Source organism: Gavialis gangeticus, unplaced genomic scaffold (genome assembly GCF_001723915.1).
Source record: "Gavialis gangeticus isolate Ggan-Ray unplaced genomic scaffold, GavGan_comp1, whole genome shotgun sequence".
Taxonomy (NCBI): Eukaryota; Metazoa; Chordata; order Crocodylia; family Gavialidae; genus Gavialis; species Gavialis gangeticus.
The window spans coordinates 83787711-83804657 of NW_017729031.1; the positions used below are offsets into that span (position 1 = coordinate 83787711).

Here is a 16947-nt window from a genome sequence, read left to right on the forward strand (position 1 = left end):
CCCACCCTGGCTGGGCAGGGCCTGCCCCTGCCCCATGCCCTCCTTCACCATGGGGGCCTCAATCTGCACCCCCCCAATGCCCCTCCCCTCCGCCCCTTCCTCACACACTGGGGGACTGGGAGCTGGGGCCTATGGGTCAGGAGTGAGAGGCCTTGAGCAGGAGGTTGAATTAGATGACTTTGTGAGATCCCTTCTAGCCTTGCTTCCCTATGATGCTATTTAAACTTTTTGTTTAACCCTTTTCTACTGATTTAGACTATTTTTTAAAAAGGAAATACCATTTCAAAATGAAAAGTTAGAAGGTTTCCCTTTGGAAATTTGAAAATGTTTTGGCCTTTCTAAAACAAAACTTTTCATTTGGAAATGCCAGAATTTCTTTGACATTTAGAAATTTTTCCCCATTATGTTTTCAGCTAAAGCTATTCATCAATATTGTGAGTAAATTTAGCTCCCTAAAACTCAGTTTTTAGACAAATATACTGTTCGTTGAAAAAATTTCACTCATCTCCGGTTGTGGGTGCACAAAGAGTACAGAATCAAGTGTAATAGAAAGTGCTGTTATGCACCATAATTTTACCATTATATCACAGAGTCTGAGAACACTTATGTGAATTTATGACACTGTGCTTGTTTGGGGGAAAGCATTTTTGTATATTAATAATAAGTAAAGGGTCTCATTCTGAATGGATTTATATACAGTGTGTCTGGTGACTGTGAGGTGATCAGGGTAGGATTTGGCTTGCTGTTCACATCTGATAAGCAAATCTTACTAATGTAACCATAGGAGGGCCCAGTAACAGCCTTAGGGGAGGGTGACCGCCTGGGACCCCACACTTCATAAAAATAAAAATTAATTACACTGTGTGACAGAGCACCCTCTGGGTGCCTGTCACTTCAAGGGCTAGAGCAGAGAGTGAGCAGGTGCCTGATTAAGGCTGCCATTTAATGCCCAGCTCTCAGTGCTGGAAGGAGCAGTTTGAGATCAGCCAGCAGGGGAGAAACATCTCCCTGTTGAGCTCCTGCTTGTAGGACATCTCAGAGGTAAGGGTGAGGCTGTGCGGAAGGAGGAGGCCTCATGGGTCCTGGGCATGACCTAAAACTTCACCCTGCAGGGATAAGGAGGCCTGATGGTCCTGCCTGTGGTGGCACAGGACCACTCAAATGTCAGGACTGAGAACCTCCCCGGTGTAAGATGAGCCGGGGTCTCTAAACCTCAGCCCCCATGTTTGGGTGGGTTACAGAGAGAGTTGGAGTGGCCAGGTAAGCTTAGAAGAAGTACCTGAGTCCTATGGGGTGTTGGACCCTAGAGGTAGGCCAGGCACACTCAGGAGGGAGCACCTGAGCCCAAGGAGTGTCAGACCCCAGGCCCTGATGAAAGGGCGGAGTGAAGGTTAGGCATGCTTAGGGAAAGAAGCACCTGAACCTGTCTGGGTGGAAGACCCCAGGCCCCAGTGTAATGGGTGGAGCTGTGGCCTGAGAGAGGGACATAGTGGTCCAGTGAGGGTCCAGAGCTGACATAGGCCCATAGTTGAGTAATCGCTCAGTCCCATTCAGGTGAGGGCCTAGGGAGGTACCAAAAGACTGTGCCAGGGCTGACTGAAGGGTGGAGAGATAAGCCCAGTGAGCAGGGCAGTATGAGTGTGGTCCCAAAGAAGATGGTGTGAAAGAGACTGGGTGAGAGCTGATGGAGTGCAAGAGGCCCCAGTGAGAGGGAGGCAGTATGACAAAGATCCAGCTGTGTGCCCAGTTTAACCCGGCCTTGAGCCAGAGTGTCATCATGTAGTGTGTCATCTGCAAGGCATGGGACACGTATAGGGGTGGTAGGAGCATGCATATATTGCCCACAGGCATCTGTGTGCACGAAGGACAGCCTCCCACCTTATTAAGATTCTAATTACTTAACAACAAGGTGTGGCAGGAAAGTAGGTGGGTGGTTTGCCCATGGACAGGAGGTGGGCCGATGTGACCATTGAGCCTGGGAGCTGGCCCCTGTCACACACTGAATATTTGTATTATCAATATTGTATTAAGATGCCTTCATTGCAGTTTCATGGTTAGGGTAAAGCGAAATTGAAATTGAAAATGTCCGACTTGCTTATAGGTCATCAAAATTAAGCCTCTAAGGTGCCCCAAATGACTCTCTTGCACAGGGTTCCAACAATCCTAAGGACGCCACGGCAGGGCCATGCATTAAAAATAGAGGGAAGTGACAGATACACTATGTACAATTCATGGTTTGTTGAGGAGGTGTGATTTTAAAATGCTTATCTCATGTACAGTGCAGTTTAGAAAAAGAGATGCTTCATTCCAACTATATGTTTAAGAATAAGGATGAAAGAACTCGTCACAGTGTGGTCTCAGACTAGTTCTTCTACTGCTTTCAATTCTTTTCAATAAGTAGATTTCTCCTTGGAATATCCAGCCTAAAATAAGATCATCTAGAAACAAATAAAATATAGGCACTATTTATCCATGCAATTAAACTGATATTTAGAACCCACATGTCAAAAAAAAAAATTAAAGCACTCGCTGCATCCTGGCTTGAAAAAGGTCTTATCCCCCACCATCATTTTGACACAAATTAAACCTTAAAGTCTATTGCTTAGCAAGTAGACCATAGGTGCACCCTGCCTGGTTATGAGTGTGTCTGTTCTTACTACCTAACTAGGACTAGTTCTGTGGTTCATGAGTTAATCTCCAAATTGGGTAATTGCATTCTGCCTACCTGATACTCCTGCTCTTGTTTCATTGGGCTATTCTTAATTTTGTCAGAGAGGACAACATTTCAGTACTGTGTGAACTGATTTGTCTGTAAAGGGCTGAGGGATTCTTTTGGATAAAGGAATGACATTCCTCTCAGTAGATGATTTACAGGATGCAGACCTGTGACTAGATGTCATAGTGCAGAGCAAACTGAGAGCTGGTCTGTGATTGATGTATTGTTGATTTTTGTATTGGTTTGGCAGGTATTATGAGGGGTTTATAAGAATCCAGCAAGAGGTGTCTTCTAATAAGGTGCTCACTGCAGTGTTCCTAACATCAGAGGGGAAGGAATGTGAAACTACCTATAAAAGTGCTATAATTCGTTAGGTTGAGAACCTGGGACACAATTGTTTTTGTACAAAGACTGCTTTGTTTGTACAAGAACAGTCAAGGCCACAAAGAAGATTCCTAGGGCTGTATGGGATGGAACATGGTGGGGATGAGAGGATCTAATGGAGAGATGACCCTCCTGATTCAGGGATGGGTATTTTGTCTTAGCTTATCTGGAAATAAAAGAAGAGCTACAGCTAATAACAGTGAATTATGAGGGTTGTCCCCCTGCACTCTCCTGGTTCACTTGAGACTGAGCCTAGGCTGGGACTCTAGAAGGGACTAGGATCAAACATTTATTCCACTACAGTACATGGGAAAGGGTGATAGAATTTCTCTTAAGAATAGACAGGAGAGATCAGTCCTCCCCTACCCCTGTCCTCCATAGGCACCCAACAGGCGTGGTTGCTGCTGGAGAATAAAATACATGCAAGAGGGCAGGGAAGTGACCTAGCCCTTCCATGAATATTAGTGAGACGTCTGAAGGCACTGGCCATTGGGCAGGCATCTCTCATATTTACACATTAAACCCAAGAAGTTTTTCCTTCTGCCTCCTCTTTCCCATTTCTTATTCTTCCCTTCCCTTTCCTTACCCTACCATGACCTTCTCCCACCCAGTGGAGCCCATCCCCTCTAGCTCTCAAACTCTGGTAGCATCCACTATATGGGAATATTTCATAAATGCCAGTGGAGGTGTAGCACTTCTCTAGGGGGATTGTTTTGATCTGCTCTTAAGCATTCATGGCTTCTTGGAGTACTAGCAGAGCTGACGCTAGCGGGGTGTAAGGCCTGGGGCAAATCAGCCTGTGCAGGGCCCCCTTAACACTGCACAGGGCCGTGGTACCCCTGCAAAGTGGTGGGGGGGAGGGGTCTCTGTGCTTCTTCCACGGCATGGTGTGGGGCTGAGCCGCCAGCTCCATCTGGCTCTGTGGGGCCCCCCCAAAGCATGGGGCCCGGAGCAGTTGCCCTGATTTGCCATATCCTAGGGAGGGCTCTGAGTACCAGTATCCTATTACGCATTTGCTTTTATCTGGCCTCCAGATACATGAGCTTTGTGGACAGCCAAGTAGCCTAATGGTGATTTGTGAGACACTGGGAGTTGTGGGTGCATTTTTGAAAATCAAACTACTCCCGTCAGTGTCTAAGGCCAGGTCTGTATGTAAATGTTTGGCCAGCAGAGTTACTGTTTGCTGGGGGCATGATTTTGGTTTTTTTCCTTTTTGACATTTTTACACCAATGAAGGCTCTGTCTAGATGGAATTATACAAGAAAAAAGGTGATTTGGTTAGTACAGCTTGTTTGCATCAGTTCCCTGAGCATAACTGGTAGCGAAAAGCATTGGGGCATGCTGCAGTAAGTGTGCTGACTTGAGCAAGGATTGCCAGTGAAGGCGTAATGGATGCTTATTCCAATAAAAGCATTACCTATAGACAAACCTTGCTGTGGGATTGAGATGCCTCATTTTAGGCACTCATATTTGAACATTTCAGCTAATGACTGCAAGTCAAGTCAATGGCCCTTCTGTGTCCTGCAGGAACTTTCCAAAGGGTTTAACCTCTTCATTGACTTGAGAGGGCTTTGGTCAGGCTAATGGAGCTTGGGATGTGGATGGAAGCTTATTGAGAAGGAACGTTGTCTAGCAGGCTGAGGTTATCTCTAATCTGTTCAATTTTCTCTCTCTCCTTCCAGTTCTCTGGATTCGGAGTCCCATGTGAGAAACACCTTCCCTGCATAATTGGAACTTCTCAGCACACAAATGGTACTGGCTTATTGCATTGGAGCTGCTTCTGAAGATGCAAATGGAGTGTCATCAGCCTCTTCCTGGATCATTTTTCCATGGTCACTGACAATAAACTCTCACGTGGCTGAACAGGAAATACAAAACCAATCCTCACATAGATACGTAGAAAAGCTTTGCTAGGTATATTCAAATGTAAGCAGACTCTTTGTGAAATGGCTAAGTGGACCACCATGGGCTAGCAATCTTGTGAGCAGTAGTTTTGAGGGGCGTGGGAAGTTTTAAGCCAACTCTCTTGGCCTGCATTTGTTAGTGCTTGAGTAGTAGCCCCCTTTGCAGATGAGCATCTCTTGTATCTCTCTCTGATCTTTGCATTTATTTATCATTCTTTAATCTTATGCCTAAAAAGAGAGCTTTGATTCTAGCTTAGCACCTCATATGTAGCTGTGGCAAGCAGGGAAGCTCCTGGAAATGCACAGTGATGTTTGGCTTGTCTCAGTGCCCCTTTGTGCCAGGCTTTATTAGTGTTATGCTCCTCTATGTAACTGTGCTGTACATGGTATTTTAATGGCTTTATCTGGGTATTTGTGAAAATATAATAAAAAATCCATTATTTAAGGCAATCTTTCCAGCAAGTATAAAAAGGTAGGGGGTGACAATCACTGACACCCAGAACACAGTCCCCTGTCCTCAGAACTGAAGTGAAGTGTTTCTGGGGACCCTGGTGAGTCAGAAGATTGGGTAGACAGAGAAGAACTCCCTCCTCTTCCCCTTCCCTTAGCTTTATCATGACTTTCCAGCAGCTGTGCAGCCATGACACTTCCTATCCATATATGCAAAGAGGAATTTGACTGTTGACTCGGGTTAAAAGTATGCTGATACAGCTGTGTGGCCAGCATCTCCTGGATCTGCTGTAGTTCCCATGAGACTTATCCCGGTTGACCTGTAGACAGCTGCCTTGCAATACGTTGCATTCTGTGACTCCTTCAGCATGGGTTTCAGAAGGGTGGCTAAGGGAGAGGGCAGCTTTAAAAATCCCATATAAAGAGTTGGTGGGAGAGAACCCAGACTGCAACTTCAACCCCTGTAGCTTTACTCTAGGACACAGGGCAAAGAGCAGGGAGGGTGGAAAGTGTATGAAAGGTCTGTCAGGTACCACTGGGAGGTTTCTAGGGTAGAATTTTCCCTAGGTCAGTGGATAGTTGTCCTAAACTAGACGCCTTGTCTGTCTGTATGGGCTGGGCAGGCTCCATTCAAAGCCCTCAAAGCTCCTATGAGATCTGAAGAGGAGACAAAGCCCCATGTTTCTGGACAGGCTTAGAGGCTGAGAAGCTGGATGCTATTAGTGCTGATCCTCACACTTTGGCATACTACAGATGAGACCAGGATGTGAGGGAGATTTTTCACATAGATACTGCAAATGTAAAGCTTTGATCATAATGGCCCAGAAGGAGTAAATATTACAGGATATGGTCCATCCTCCAGGCAGAGAACAATTACATCCTCTAATTTTATATAAACATAAATTCCCCATAAGGGTTAACACTGAAACTTGGCCCTTATAATCCTTGAAATAAACTGGAACCCATAAGTAGCCTGCTTGGAAAAAGCGCCTCAGATTCCTGTCTCTGATATGTATCAGGAAATGATAGAGTGCAGGAGCGGAGCTGCCAGAAGGCAGAGGGGGGAGAGGAGACAGTATCATAACAAAAATCAAGAGCTTTCCCAAATGGCACTTGAGTTGGAAGAGCTTGGATTCATTATATGATGGGAGACTGCGTTTATAGCAACATGAGTCACAGCCAGGCCTGACGGGGAGAACAGCCTCCAGTCATTCTGCAGCTGGAGCACAGGGGGCTCCAGAAGACAGGCAACAGGCGAGTTAGAGTCGCCAAGTCAGCCTGCAAAATCTGAGACAGTGGCATCTCTCAAATAGATTACACCCCATGTAGGCTTATATATGAACTCATTAATTACATTAATAACCAGTTTCCAGAGCCTGGAACAGACAGAGTAAACTATAAACTATTTTGGTCTAAATAGAAAACGTACTGTAGCGTGCATTTCACCCGAGACATGTTGTTTTTCCTGAGCAACATTAATAACTGCGTTAGGGACATGAGTCAGTGCTTTTGGAAGAGCTGGGATGGGAAGCTATCTACTGCTGGGCCTGTGCCCTCCTCTAAACAGCAACATGTGTGATGGGAATAAACTTGGGAATAACATTGTTGACCACTAAATTCCATGCAACACAAGAAAGGCCATCTGGGTGGATCCGATGTTTCACATGTCAGGAGAGCCAGTCTTCAAGTCCACCGTAACTGGGATGTCACCACTATTTGCAAGCATCTCGGCATCTATCTCAAATGTCTTTCTGGACCTTTCCCTTTCTTGTTTTAGGAGAATCTTAGAGTGGATTAGGATGCTGAACTCTGACTGTAAAATAGTTGTGTCACACCTGAACTCCCCTCCAAACCTACCATACTTCCCAACATCCCAAAGCCATGCTGTGCATAGGGACCCTCTTGACCCTGCCACTCCTGTCCATGCTTCAAAAGTAATCCTAACCCTTTTACTTCCCTGATGATTAGGAAATTTCATCATCTAATCTAGGAAATCATTAATCTAGTTTGAATCCTAAGGGTCAAAAGTTAGTGCCTTTGCCCTTGTGTTTTACTTCACCAAATCAGGAATTAAGCCAGCCCTAATTGCTACTGAATGATTTGTAAACATCAAGGTTGACACACAGCTGCCGGGGCTAATTTATCCGCAGAACTGTGTCATTTGGAGAAGACACAGGTGGTCCCAAATAGTCTTGTCAAAGATTGCCCAAGCGGGAGCCTCAAGCCATGCAGCAAGGAACCTAAAGAAGCTGGACTGCCCGAAACATTCCCTACTGACCTTTAGTATGGGCAGGGATGGGCAATTCGTGTGGCTGGCAGACCACTGAGGAATTTTGGTGCGTTGTTGTGGGCAGGGTTGGGGCCTGAGCCAGCCTCAGCATGGATGCAGGGGTCAGGTGCAAGGGGAGATGCCAATTTATCCTACCTGGGCCCATCTACCCCACATCCACCGCTGGGGGCACCAGCCAGAGTGGGTGGCTGGGTGGGCAGGCAGGGTCTCCATGGAGGCTGGCCCAGGACCCATGTGAGCAGAGCTTGCTCAGCCAGGAGGATTGGGGGGGGCGTGTCCAGGAGTAGGACAGGTGGGCAGGGCCAGAATCGTAGGGCAATGACAGCATGGGTCTGTCTGGGGCCTGCACATTCCTGCACATCCCTGCAACGGGCACTGGTTCTGCAGGGAACCACAGGGCAGAAACTGGTGCCCATCACAGGGATTGTGGCTCTGCCCTAGGTCTGGCCCTGTGCTGTCACTACCCCATGATCCTGGTCCTGACCCTGGGCCCAGCTGCCTGTCTTGCTCCCAGATGCTGCTCCCCATCCACCCATGGCCCTATCCTATCCACCCGGCCAAGTGTGCCCTGCCCGTGGGGGTCCCGGGAAGGTGTCTGTGGAAACCCTGCCCACCCACCCACTCTGTTCAGCACCCCTGGCAGTGGGTGCAGGGCAAATGGGTCAGGGTGCCCAGGCAGTGGGACCAGGGTCCTATGGCAATAGTGGTGGGGCACACATCTGCTCCTGGACAGTGGGGGCTGCTGGGAAGGCAAATCTAGCTGCTATGGCACCCCTACTCCCACCCCCATCCTGCTGCCTGGTCCTGTGAACTCCAGCTCCTGGCCTGCCCAAGAGCCATGTAAAAGGGAGTTCCAAAAACGCGGTCTTGCGAGGGTGGGCACCATTACTGTCTGCTCGGAGAATCTGGAGTCAATTGGTTTTCCTAGCAACAGTAGCTGAAGACTAATCTATGCTAATAATGCATGCAAGGCCCCTCTAACTGCAAGAAACATAAGCCAAAGGAGTTCTTTTGCTGGTATAGTTATCAGCAGTGTGAGCCATATATGCACAAAGTAGTCTTTTGCCAACAGACCTCGTGTCTACACAGGAGGATTTGCTGGCAAAGATCTGTTAGTTTCATACCAGAATAGCTATGCCTGCAGATCTTGGTACTGTAGACTAAATTAGGGAATGCCAGTGGCATAACTAGGTATGGGCAAGTGGGACACCACCCTGGGCACCAATTTAGGAGGGGCGGGGGGGGTGCCAAAAACAGTAGCCTCTGGGGGCCCTGTGCTGTGGTGCAGCAGCAGCAGCCAATCCAAGGCACCTGGGCTACAGCAGAAGCAGCTTATGATATAGCAGCTGCATCCGAGGGTGCAGGGTAAGATTTGTTCCTTGATTCCCCAACTCTTGGCACTTTCCCCCTCTCTGTCACTACAATGCCTAATGACACCTTTGGCTAGTCCTGCCTCCACAAAACACTTTTTGTTATTTAGAAAACTTCCTTGTTATTTTTATCATCTTCTGGGGTCTGTAACTTTTAAAATCCAAAAATACATGCACAGAAATGCAGACAGACACTCTGTGCTTTGTTTCAGATGTGCTTATTAGTACTAAACTGCAGGCATGGATATTTTAAGAACATTGAACCGCTTGTTCTGAAAAGCAAACTGTAAACAGTCTTGGACTTAGCAAACTACAGTACTAGAAAAAACAAGGGAAGGCAAGATTCAGTCCTTTTAACTAGCTATAAGGAAGCTAAGATGGTTTCCTTACAGGAACAGCTTCCAACACTGAAGCTTCCCAGTGCAGGGGCTGGGTTATTTAATGCTGGTCAAAGTTCTAGCCAGGCTGTTTTTTTGTTTTTTTTTTTATAGGTTTTTTTTTTTTGTTTTTTTCCAAAAAGTTCCTGTTTTTGTTAAAAAAAAGTTTTAATTTTATCAGAAAATGGAAAACAGAAAAATCAAAAAAGTTTTGGTTGAATTTAAATTTGTACTGGAAACCTCATTTGTTGGATTCCCTGACTTCTTGGTGTTTGACTTTGAAACCTTAATAATGTTCTTATGATTGTAGGACAGCCATGTTATTCTTTTGTGCTGATAATTTGCATAAAGAAAACAAACTACAGTAAAAGCTGTGTTAACTGGCATGAGTTGGGTAAGGGGTGCCAGGTATCTAAAAATTCTGGTTATCTGAGGCAGGGGTTTTCAACTTTTTTGAAAACTCCTGCAGAGTGTGAGGGGGCATCAGTCACCATGTGCGCACTTTTCCGGTCCCGCAGCTGGCCAGAAATTCTGGTTAATAAAGTATTCTGGATAGTCGAATGCCAGTTAACACAGCTTTTCCTGTATTAAAAAAAACTGGAAAACATTACAGTGACACCCTGACATGTCAGCAACAAGGGATGGACCCTAGGCTCAGACCTTTGCTATGTGTGCTAATAGAGTAATAGACAACAGTGGTTGGTTGTTATCCTCTACCTGGGCCAGCACTGGAGGGGGATAGGACATCATCTGGCAGTGATCTTCACAGGTATTTGCTGATAGCAGCGGAAGGGGAAGACTCAGCCATCCTAGGATCCGTTACAAGCTGTGGAAGGGAGTATGCTTTAGTGGACACAGGTCTTCTACTGCTCTTTCTCTCTATCCCCACCTTAATCTCCTGGCTCCTTATCCCTATCTCCTTTCTCAATAAGTCCCTCTCTCCTACTCTGGACACTTGATTTTGGTTCCAGTTCCCTCCCCTTTATAAGTCTTTGTCCCAGTTTGCCTGTCCTCTAGACCCAGCTCTTTACCCACCCATGCCACTCAGCCCCTTTACTTCATCCCCTGGACACCAGAAAGGAGGTATCAAGAGCACAGAAGAGACAGGCTCCTTGCTTCTAGGTTCAGTGACCAGCACTGTGGCAGCCTCCAGCACGATGCTGCAGCTACTAAAGCGACCAAAACGCTGGTTTGCATCCATAGATGCTTCTCAAGCAAATCCCGGGACATCATTCTCCCCTTGTACTCAGCCTTGGTGAGGCCACAGCTGGAGTACTGTGTCCAGTTTTGGGCCCCACAATTCAAAAAGGATGTGGAGAAGCTTGAGAGAGTCCAGAGGAGAGCCACGCGCATGATCAGAGGTCAAGAAAGCAGACCTTACGATGACAGGCTGAGAGCCATGGGGCTCTTTAGCCTGGAACAGTGCAGGCTCAGGGATGATCTGATGGCCACCTATAAGTTTATCAGGGGTGACCACCAGTATCTGGGGGAACATTTGTTCACCAGAACTCCCCATGGGATGATGAGGTCGAACGGTCATAAACTACTGCAAGACCGTTTCAGGCTGGACATAAGGAAGAATTTCTTTGTCTGAGCCCCCAAGGTCTAGAACAGCCTGCCATCAGAGGTGGTTCAAGCACCTACATTGAACACCTTCAAGAGTAAATTGGATGTTTATCTTGCTGGGATCCTATGACCCCAGCTGACTTCCTGCCCTTCGGGCTGGGGGCTGGATTTGATGATCTTCTGAGGTCCCTTCCAGCCCTAGTGTCTATGAAATCTATGAAAAACCATAGAAAGAAATCTCAGGGAGCAACCTGTTCAGTCTCTGCCTTGTTGATCCATGTGGATGGCATACATGTAGTTAGGTTACACATCAGCCAGGCTGCCAATTTCTGCAGTGATGTAATTGCGGGACTGGGATTCCAGCTTCTGCTGGAATAACTCCTGCCTTGGGGAAAGCCCCTTTGATTAGCTGCTGCTGTCTAGGATGACATGGAGCAGTGGGAGGCAGCCAGTCAGAGCCACTGCAGAAGGTGGGCACTCCCTCATCCTCCAGGCACCAGGTAAGGGAGAGATTTTAGCTGACGCCCTGGAAGGAGGGTGCTGGTTTATGGGGCTATGAGCAATGAGTTCTCCTGTTCCATGCCTCCCCTTCGTAGCCTAGAGCTCCAGCCAGAGCTGCAGGAAGAGCGAAAAAAAAGGGCTAAGGGGAAAGCAGAGGTAATGCAGGGATCCGTGACAAAATTAGCTGTGAGGTGGAAGAGATGCAGGTGTAGGGTCAGGAGGGTAGAATTAATTGCTTGGTGGAATTAGGAGCAGCTGCAGGGAGGGAGGGAAGGGCGAGTATAGGCCTATTTGTCCTGTCCAAAGTGTGAGCCAGGCTCACCATGTAACATAGTAGCCCCTACTAATTGGTAGGCCTGTGTGAAGTGGCTAGTATTCACTTTGGATTCAGATTCAGATTTGGCTGAATCAGAGAACAATGATTTGATTCAGTGATTCAAATCACTGTCCCGAATTGATTCAGTTGAATCTGATTTGGAGATTCAGCTGCAGCTGAATCGGCTGAATCTCCAAATCCACCCCATCCCCTGCCCGCTCTCAATGGCTGCCCCACCTGCTCTCCCAGCTCCCGAAGAAAAAAAAAAAAAAAGAGCCTGCACTCACCAGCTGCTGCCGCCAGGTTGGAGGGGGAGGCGATGATCTCCGCTGGCCCCCCACTGCCTCGCGCTGCATGAGGGGCTCTTCCATGAGCCCTCAGAAGCCCTGACGGCCACTGCAGCAGCTGGTGAGTGTGGGGTGTTTTTTTTTTTAAAGGGCCGGGAGCTGGGCTGGGTGGGGCAGCCATGGGAGGCAGGGCTGGGAGAGCAGGCGGGGATGAGGGGGCTCATGGCAGAGCCCCTCACATGGTGTGGGGCAGCAGAGATCGCCCCCCACCTGGCAGCAGCCAGTGAGTGGGGGCTTTTTTTTAAAGAGCCAGGAGCTGGGGCTGGGCAGGGCAGCTATGGGGGAGCTGGGAGAGCAGGCAGGGGTTGGGGGGTGCTCAGAGGGGCTGGAGGAGCAGGCAGGGGATGGGGCCTGGCAAGGGTCCCCCCCATGGTTCCCTCCGCCCTCCTCCAGCTCCCCCGCCGCCTACTTACCAGCATAGAGTACCAGCTACAGCAAGCAGGGCCTGCCCTAATCACCAAAGCTTTCTGAATCATTTCTGAATCAATTTGGACCTTTTCATTGGTCCCCTGACTTGATTCAGATTCAGAGATTTGGCCACCAAAGTGGGCCGTATCTCCTCCAAATTGAATCAGCACCCAAAGCTTCACATAGCCCTACTATAATGGGGGGTAGGGGGGTGGTAGTGGAGACAGGAACAACTAAATATGGGAGACAAAAAATTACAAAAGGATGTGCAGATGGGTCAGAGGTTCAAAAAAAGTGTACCATTGTGGGATGAAGGGTGAGTATAGGAATTGGCGGGGGGCAGGGGGGCTAGAATTAATGAGAATGGTCCAGGGAATTGGCAAGTAGGGCCAGAGCCCCTTCTTGTGCCCAGAGGGAGCCAGGGAAGTAAGTTAACCGGATGCCACCACCTGGTTCCTGCTGGTCACATTCCTTTCTACCCAGGGAGAGTATTTGGATGGGATCTATACTCCCACTCCCTGCTGTGACCCATCCTCTGCTACCAGGGTGTCACCTACTGCTCCTCTGTAAGAGTCCTTTTTAACTCCCATTATAAGGAAGAAAAGGAAGAGCCCTTTAAGAGCAGAAAACAGATTGGAAGGCCCCACTCTTGGGTAAGTCTATGGCAGGAAGGGGCAGAAGGTTTTTGGTAGTGGAGCTCTTGCCAAAGGTGACAACATCAATGAAGCTGATAGTGAGTAAGCTTGGAAAAACCTGGCTGCAGGCCAAGCATACCAGAAGGAAGGAGGTCTGGGACTAAACAGGTCCTATCCTGAGGATTCAAGGAAGGTTTAAGAACAGCTAGCATGAGGAGGGAGTCGGCAAAGACCAAGCAAACACAACTGAGAGGAATGAGTCCAGTAAGGATAGGTGACAGATCCTGAGAGGACACTGCAGCAGAGGATAAGGCCAGCTATAGGAGACTGCATGTCTGGAGACCCTAGTGCATCTCAGTCCTGAGGGATATTGCACGCTATCAGCAAAGCTCCCTTCCCTGCAGGGACCTGCCCAGTGATAATATTAAGGCTTGTGGCAGGTTAGGCAAGTGGGCAACTTGGGTGTGAGAGGAGGATTTAAGTTGTATAGGGACTCTGAGGACTGCATTGTGCCTGGGCGAGGGGGGGCAGCAGTGGGTGGTCACATTCTTCTTCTCTTCCCTCTGCTCCCTATGCATATGGGAGCGGGCGTGCACACACACACACGCACACACACACATTGGTCCCTGGTTCCGATGAGCTCTCCACAATCACTGCCCAGAGCTTGATGGTGCGGCGGTCCTATGGAGGCACCACCCACAGCTTCATCAGTATCCTACCTCCTGTCCTGCTTACAAGACAAGCCCCCAAACCCACATAGATTGTGCTTAGGGCATCCCAGCTCATCTGGCAGCAGTCCTTATGTGCACAGCACTATTACTAGCAGGAAAGGGGTTCTTTCCTCTCTTATTCTATAGGCTTTAAGCAGAAGTTTCATAGATTTCATACATTTCATAGACATTAGGGCTGGAAGGGACCTTGGAAGATCATTGAGTCCAGCCCCCTGCCTGAAGGGCAGGAAGTTAGCTGGGGTCATAGGATCCCAGCAAGATAAGCATCCAATTTACTCTTGAAGGTGTTCAGTGTAGGTGCTTGAACCATCTCCGATGGCAGGCTATTCCAGACCTTGGGGGTTCAGACAGTAAAGAAATTCTTCCTTATGTCCGGCCTGAATTGGTCTGAAAGTTCAACCTGGACTCCATTCCACGAGCTGCTACACCCTAGGATTGGTAATGGCAGCTACGCTCTTGACCAGAGGCCATAAACTGGAGAGGAATAGAGCAAACAGAGCCCAGGTGCCCTCCACCCTTATACTCCCATGTAACCATTGTTGATGGTTGTTTTTATTCAAAGCCACTTCACTTTGAATATTGGCTTTGAAAGACTGTGAAGAGCTCATGCCCTGGATATGTTTATGGTGCACAATTAACCTTTTCTATTAACCAAGTTTTAGCCCAAATGTCTGCCCTCCGTGCTGGGGTGGAGGGAACGCTGACTGAAGTGTGGAGGTGCTTCAAGTCCAGGGCAGCTGGCACAACTGGGGATGTGGGTTAGAATTGGGGTTTTTGCTTAACAAGTGGTCCCACAACTGATACACCTGACTGGGAAAACATTTCTATGCATTCCCTCATAAAACAACATGAGGTATGCCACCCAGACACACATGTGCTAGCACACCACAGTGCTGACCTGCCAGGTTAATAGTAGAGTGTAGACAGCGCCCAGCTCTAAAGCTTTCCACTTTAAAGTGTGTTAAGCCTGTCAAGGCAATACCTAGAGTTCATAGATTTTCAAGGCTGGATGGGACCTCAGCAGATCATTGAGTCCAACCCCCTGCCTTGGGCAGGAAAGAGTGCTGGGGTCAGATGATCCCAGCCAGGTGCTTGTCCAGTCTCCTCTTAAAGACCTCCAAGGTAGGGGAGGGAACCACCACACTTGAAGGTCTATTCCAGATTCTGATAACGCCTACCATAAAGAAGTCCTTCCTAATGTCTAGTTTAAATCTGCTCTCTGTCAGTTTGTGGCCATTGTTTCTAGTTACTCCTAGGGGCACCTTGGTAAACAGAGTGTCTCCTATTCCTTGCTGCCCACCTTTCCCCCCTGACAAATTTGTAGATGGCCACAAAATCCCCTCTCAGCTTTCTCTTACTGAGGCTCAACCTCTCCTCGCAGGACCTATCCTGCAGGCCCCTAACCATACAAGTGGCCCTCCTCTGGACCCTCTCAAGGTTATCCACATCCCTCTTGAACTGTGGCACCCAAAACTGAACGCAGTGCTCCAGCCACAGCCTTACCAGTGCCACATAGAGGGGAAGTACCACCTCCCTAGACCTGTTCGTGATGCACCTGGTAATGCATGATAAAGTGTGGTTAGCCCTATTGGTCATTTTGTCATATTGTCAACTCATGTCCAAGATCCCTTTCTGCTGCTGTGCTGGCAGCAGCGGGAGCACAGCAGTGGGAGCACGGCGTTGGTAAGCTGGGAGCTCCCGCTGATGCCGCTGGCACTGTCGGGACGGGGGGTGGCCAGGGGTTGGTAACCACTTGCAGGCGCTGCCAGCAGTGGCCAGTGGTGATTGTGGACTGCCCGCAGACACCACTGGTGAGTGACGACTATCCCAGGCACTGCTGACAGTGTTGACGATGCTTTTTTGCAGGGGGTGCACGTGCACCCACGTGCACCCCCTACGCATAGCCTCTGCTTCCTGTGTTAGGTAAAGGCCTTGTATGTAGGTGAGGAACCTACGTGAATGGTCAGATCTAGCTGACTGCACCTCCCAGCAGATATCAGGGTAGTTAAATTCACCCATAACAACCATATACCTTGAGCGTACTGCCTCTGAGAGCTGCCTTGAGAATTCCCGGTCTAGCTCATCCTCCTGGTGTGGCAGTCTGTAATAGACTCCCACTACCGAGTCCCTTTCACCCCAACCCCCTGTATTCTGACCCACAGTACCTCAATTTGCCCCTCTTCAGATCCCATCTTGATTACTGAGGGTGTGTATTGCTCCTTAACATAGAGAGCATCACCTCCCACCCTTTTTTTCCCACTCTATCATGTCTATGCAGCCTACAGCCCTCAATGCCTACTGCCCAATTGTGGGTAGGGTCCCACCAGGTTCCAGTTAGTCCAACCAGGACAAAGTCTTTGGGATAACCTTCACCAGTTGAACAGGTGTTCAAGCACATGTATTGGTAACATTAATGCATTTTAACTAAATTGTGTGAAAAGCCTAAAGCAGCACACACATCCTGGTCTAGGTAAGACCACCTTCCTTAGCTGTTTGCATTGTTGCATGTTCTAACATGTATTTGGATCAATTGTAATTTTAATAATGTCTCTAGTAGAGCCGGCCTTCTACGTCTTGGTTGCCTATGAAACTATACATTCAATAACAGGTGGGTCTGTTGGTTTGAGAGCCTCTTAAATGTATGTTGTCTTGATACAGTTTCATAAAGGCATTACAATTAGTGGAGCAATGATGGGTGCTGCTTTTCCAGCTGAAAAGACATTTGCTTCAGGCCAAGGTTAAGCACATGGATAGGGCAGGTGGGGGCACCTAGTGTTGCTGGTTCTTCCTATGTTGTATTGTTCTCTCCAGTGGATTAGAAGATGGCTTTCTGCTCCAGGAAGGCCAGTCCTGCCCCCGCTGGGACTCCTTGTCTGAGTAACCATTCGCTGCTAAGCTGCACAGTGCCTGATTCAGCGGCTGGGACGAAGAGGGCTCTGTGTGGATTCAGCA

General features: G+C 48.3%; 1 protein-coding gene across 30 annotated transcripts in view; it reads left to right on the plus strand.

Annotated features, from left to right (window-relative positions):
- Positions 1–5450, plus strand: part of PCBP3 (poly(rC) binding protein 3) — a 293840-nt gene extending 288390 nt beyond the window's left edge. For 27 of the 30 annotated variants that reach the window (XM_019523272.1, XM_019523265.1, XM_019523258.1 and 24 more), the window contains one exon: positions 4783–5450. In XM_019523272.1, coding sequence (XP_019378817.1) covers positions 4783–4828 — 46 coding nt within the window. In that variant the 3' untranslated portion in view covers positions 4829–5450. The remainder of the gene's footprint in view (positions 1–4782) is intronic. The other 3 variants (XM_019523269.1, XM_019523241.1, XM_019523237.1) reach the window with 3 other exon arrangements.
- The last annotated feature ends 11497 nt before the right edge of the window (positions 5451–16947 follow it).